General features: G+C 56.8%; 1 protein-coding gene across 1 annotated transcript; it reads right to left on the reverse strand.

Moving 5' to 3' along the window:
• Positions 1–1,533: 1,533 nt before the first annotated feature.
• On the reverse strand, positions 1,534–3,629 carry LOC103650457 (protein JINGUBANG). The gene has a single exon (XM_008676049.4). It carries the CDS (start codon positions 3,293–3,295, stop codon positions 1,877–1,879), a length of 1,419 nt encoding a protein of 472 aa, XP_008674271.1. The 5' UTR covers positions 3,296–3,629; the 3' UTR covers positions 1,534–1,876.
• Between the last annotated feature and the right edge of the window lie 1,970 nt (positions 3,630–5,599).

Genomic DNA, 5,599 nt, shown 5'->3' on the forward strand with positions numbered 1-5,599 from the left:
ATATGTCGTGAGGTGGTAATTGTCAGCAACAACGGCGTTGCGTGGTCTATATGTTCTTGAATTATTGACACGTGCCTAGATAGTTACCGACTGCAAATCGTCGTCTCTCTCTCTCTGTAAAATATTTAATTTCTGCTTTTCGATAAAGACACATGTCTTGCTCTTATCCATCTAACCACATGGCACCATGTTATATCTCATATGTAACGAGCTCAAACGTTCTATTTGAGCATGCCAACAACAACAATTAATTTCTCCACCAAGGCACATGCTGCTCACACTAGTACACGTGAGGACTAATTACATGTATATCTCAACATAAACACACATTAGTCCACTTATGTTGTTACTCGATTACCAAAACAAAACAAGGACCTTCAGAAATGTTCTAGCTCAAATACATGCTTACTTGCTAAGTGAATTCGGTTGTGAAAGACTGGTCCAAATGTAGTGCATTGGCATATTTCTGTAGCGTGGGATTAGGTGTTTGTGCCGTAATCCAATGGTGCTTATTACTTCTGGAGGTTGCCAACTCTTAAGGCTTGTTTGGTTCTACCCCAATCCATATGGATTGAGAGGAATTAAGAGGGTTTTAATCTCTAGTGAGTCAAAATCACTCCCGATCCGTATCAATTCCCTCCAATCCATATGGATTGAAAATAACCGAACAAGCCCTTAGACAGTTTAATGGCCTTTGGTCTCCGTTGTGAAGACCACATGAAGTAGGATTTGTGAGGGGGTGTGTTTGTGCTCACCTTGTGCAGGAGATCACCAAGAGCAACTCTAGTACATAGATGTGAAGAATGCTAAAATGATCTGACGTAGATCAAAGTGCTAGAGCTTTCGTACGAGCACTTCATTTACTGTAGATAGTGAGCTTGTGTGGTCACCGACAGCAAGAGGAATGATGACAAACTGAGACTTAGACTTGCCTCAACAAGCAGTTAGTGGATGGTAAACCACGAAACCTCGGAGTAAAAATCGTTGTGTCATCACCTTCGTATTGGTTTACAATTCTCTAACAGAAGCTTATATTTAGTTTGTTCATATTCATTCTTGTGTTGTTGCTCTCGTAGCTAGTTTGCTTTTGTAGTTAACACTTAACTAGTCGTTTGGTTAGAGCCAGTGTTGTCTTTCTCGATCGGTAAATACTGAAAACCGGTAATTTTTACCGTCTTTTCGGTCCGAACCGAAATGCAAAAAATCGGTACGGTTTTTAGTGTATTTTGGTCTAAGATTTGAAAATCTAGAAGTTAAATTTTGGTCAACAAAACGGTTTTCGAAATTTACAAAACGAAAATGCGTTACCTAGTTAGAGTTCCTAGTTTAGCAGTCTGGGTTGATTTGTTTAGCCGAGCAGTTGACGCAGAGTGCATACGGAATTCCCTGCCCATTTCCGGACCAGGAAAGTCTGTCCTCCAAAAAGAAAGACCCGTCTCGTCTGACCAGATGTGGAAAGCGGTTCAGTTCGGCATCTCTCTTGGATTATCGGCAGAAGAAGCTGGTGTGACCTACTCGGAACTCGGTTCGGTGTGGATGCAGAGCAGCCGTCGGATGACCTTCTTTCCTTTGTCCGCAAGCAAAATCAATCTGTACATCTTTTTTTTTCTTGCAAACCAGCAAACGCAAGCCCCAAAAAGTCCGAAAAAACACAAAAGAAAACGCTCCCAGTTTCTTCCCCATCTTTCTTTCGCGCCAGCAGGTGCAGCCGTGCAGGTGATTGCTCACCGGTCACCGGCAGCCGGCCACGTCAGCGTGCCGGCTACTAATAGGCAATAGCTAGAGATGCAACGCACCATTGCCACCGATTCAAAAACAGCGCCATACGGATGTAGAAGAATACGACGTACACCGTCGTGTACCGCCAGAGCTATAGCTATTCTTCTATTCTCGGTTGCACACGGTGCGCGCGGGGCGGCGGCGAAGGCGAGAAGCCCTTCCAGTGGAGTGCGGGGGTCGACATCGTCAGGTCGGGCGCGAAGCCGCCGCCGCCGTCCGACTCGGAGACGCGCCACACCTTGACGGACCCATCGAGGCTGCCGCTGTACACGACCCACCGGCGTGGGGCGGCGCCCTCATCATCCTCCTCCTCCTCCTCCTCCTCCTCCTCCTCCTTCTGGTCCATGGCGACGCACTTGACGGGCCCCGTGTGCCCCGTCAGCACGGCGAGGAGCGCGTGGCTGGCGCCCTCACCGCGCCGCCACACGGAGATGGTCCGGTCGGCGGACCCGCTGACGACGACGCGACCGGCCACCGCGAGGCACAGCACGGCCATCTTGTGGCCCCGCAGCGCGGCGCCGCTCCTGGGCGCGGCGCCGCTCCTGGGCGCGGCGCCCCGCGGCCACTGCCAGTGCGCGACGGCGCCGTCCGAGGAGCCGGCGTACGCCACGCGGGCCTGCGCGCACACCGCGATGGCGGTGACGGCGCCGTCGCCCTCCCGCAGCACGCGCTCCATGACGTGCCGCGTGGCCCGGCCCTTGCCCTCGGCCGCGCGCCGCCGCCACGCCTTGACCGTGCCGTCGGCGGAGCCCGTGAGCACGAGCGCGTCGAAGCCCGCGGCGGCGACGGCGTTGACGGCGTCGCCGTGGGCGCGCACCACGGACTCGAGGCACCGGAAGTCGGACACGCGCCACACCTTGAAGGTGCGGTCCCAGGAGGCCGAGTAGATGAGCCCCGCCGCGGCGTCCAGGCTGAGCGCCGACACGGCGTCGGAGTGCCGCAGCATGGGCTGCGACGGGCGGAGGAGGGAGCTGCGGAGCACGTCGCGGAGCCGGGGCAGCGTCCCCACGCGGCGGAGCGCGGAGGGGTCCTCGACGACCTCGTCCGCCGATTGCGGCGCGCGCCACACGCGCACCTTCCCGTCCTGGTGCCCCGTGTAGACGCGGCCGTCCCCGCCCACCACGATGGCCTTCACCAGGCCGCTGCCCGAGCGGAAGCCGCCCAGCTCGCGGCGGTCCCGCTCCCGCCACACCCGCACGGTCCGCGAGTCCGTGCCCGTGTACAGCAGGTCCCCCGCCGCCGCCAGCGAGTAGACGTGGCCCCCGTCCTCCTTGACGAGCGAGCCGAGGAGCTCGGTCGCCTCCGCCGCGGGACCGGGGCCGAGCCCCGGGAGATGCGTCCACGGGGACGAGGCGTACGGCGACGCCGCCGCGCTCGCGCTCGTGGTCGGAGTCACCGGCGTGGAACCCGACGTGCCGTCGTCCTCGTCGTCCGACGTCGTGGACGACCTCGCCGGCGCTGCTGCCACCGCCGGGTCTGGCCGCAGGAACTGGAGAAGCTTCTTGTGATTCCCCATGGCGGTTTAGCAGCTAGCTAATCGTCCGATCGAATCGCAGAGGTAACTGTGGCGATCGGAGGAGACGACGGGCAAGGAAGAGGAGAAGCGAATGGTGCAGGAGACGACGCGAAGCGAACGCGATGGAGCAGCCGTTGTGTGGTGTCGTGTTATCACGGTTCTTATGATGAATGAATGATGGAGGCGCCGTTGAAGCGTGCGTGGAGGGTATATATAGACCGAGCTAGGACTAGCGGTCGCGGACAGGACTCGCGGTGCAAGTGTGGCAGCGGACCAGTCCGCCTGCGCCCTGGCGTGACAGGGAAGTATTATTCTATATTATAATTTTTATGTGATTGGTCATGTGGGGAACGGCAAACATGTGACTCCTGGCGGGCGGCGGGCGCAAACGCTGGCATCACACCTCACACGGCAGTACCCAGCATACGTATCGTAACACGTCTCTCGGTTGCGCATTTATATTTATAAAAAAATTGCACGAGTTCGGTGCATGCCTACCCGTACGTACATACACTACGTTTCCATGTGCCGTGGACCCACCCTAGAGTCGCGGGACATGCGTGGCCGGCACCGGTGCGGCGGCGGAACGTACGGAAGCAGTCAGTCGGTCGGCCGGCCGACGGGCGCCATCGACGTACTTACTACCTACGCCGCTCGATTCGGGTGGCATGGCATGGCTAGCGCGACGAAACGAGCACGACCTGCGGTCAAACAAGTGCCCTGCAGCCCCGGTCGTCTCCTCACATCGCAGGTTTCCATCGAGTGCCTCTCTCTCTCTCTCTCTCGGCTCCGAGCTAGCGGGGCGGCGGCCAGTGGGGCTGATCGATCGGTACCTTTACGGCGCATTGCGGGACAGATCGAGACCCCGCGGCCGGGACCTGTGCTAGCTTCCTTTCGTTTCCTTATCGTCTATGCACATGACGACACGTCCGCGCGCGCGCGCTCAGCCTCGCGCGCCACGCGACTGCACCATGCACGTGCACCACCAAACCGCCAGAGACTACCTGACCGATCCATGGGGCGCGTGTCGTCTTCGTCCCTCTCGACGGCGCCGCGCGACCACACGGACGGGCAGACAGCCAGACACCGGACGTGGGCGTGCATGGCTGCGATAGCTGCGCGCGCGATCCGTCACCACCCGCGCCGCGCTGTCGATCGCGGCCGTTCAGGCAGCACTGGAGACGGACAAGGGCCGTGTCCCGATACGTCGCGCGCGAGGTGTTACGTTTGGTGACCGGCCGGTCTAGTGTTAATAGCCTATTTTTTACCGTACGGCAATTTTCCAGTAAAAGTTAAATTATAGTGTATCAATTGTTGACGCTATAGAAGGTATAACGTTCGCGCAGGACCCGTACGCAGGAATCCAGAAATCGAAAGCCATATGCACTGCTTTGAAAAAAAAGATGGTTTGTGGGATTCCAGCGGCCAGCAGTGATCAGGAAAAAGGGGTTAGTTTTCACCTTATTAACGTCGTCGATCGCTGCTCTACTTGCTGCTATATCCCTACTACTCTATAAAAACGATGTATAGGCGTTCACACTATGCATCATATCTGTCCCCGCCTTCCGCTCGTGTTCGCCACCAGTCCACCACGTCCACCGAGGTGGCCCCCACCTCCAACCCCCCTCCCCGCCGACTCCCTCCCTCATAGAGTCACGGCACGGGACCCCACCGTTGTCGCACGCGCAGCCCAGGACTCCTCCGTTGTCGAAGAGAAGCCATCCATCAGATTCTCCATCAACGGTGAACTTACCCTCCCTCTCTGCGAATCCTCTAGCGATCTGGGCCCTCGTTCCTTCTCCTGACGGGTCTCATATTCTCATCTCCTGTAGTGCTTGAGCTCATGAGGGAGGCGCAAATGAATCATGTCGTCGACGCACCTCGTCTATGTGGCCGCTGTGGGGGACGGATATCCCCCGGATCCACCAGAAGGATAAGATACCTCACGAAAGGCTCGTGGGCCCAATAATTCGCAAGGTCATCCCTTCGTGGGCCTGGGGAAGAACGTCTAGTGAAGCGGATTGACACAAGACCGGATCGACGCAAACCCAGACGGCCCGATGAATTTGAGCAATGATAGCAACAGTGACCCGACTTTCCCGCGCAGGGGCCTCATACATCGGAACAGAGCGGGGATAGGTCGGCTGAATTATAGGAAGATAGACTCAGTCGGTTCACTATTACTTAGGCACACGTTGTTATCATATCCACATGTAACACCCCACGGTCGAATATATAAGGTCTAGGGGGCACCCCCTCAAAAGCATCTCACTACTTAGCCATCCAAGTGATTCTCTACGTCCT

The sequence above is a fragment of the Zea mays genome, chromosome 3 (assembly GCF_902167145.1).
Source record: "Zea mays cultivar B73 chromosome 3, Zm-B73-REFERENCE-NAM-5.0, whole genome shotgun sequence".
NCBI lineage: Eukaryota > Viridiplantae > Streptophyta > Magnoliopsida > Poales > Poaceae > Zea > Zea mays.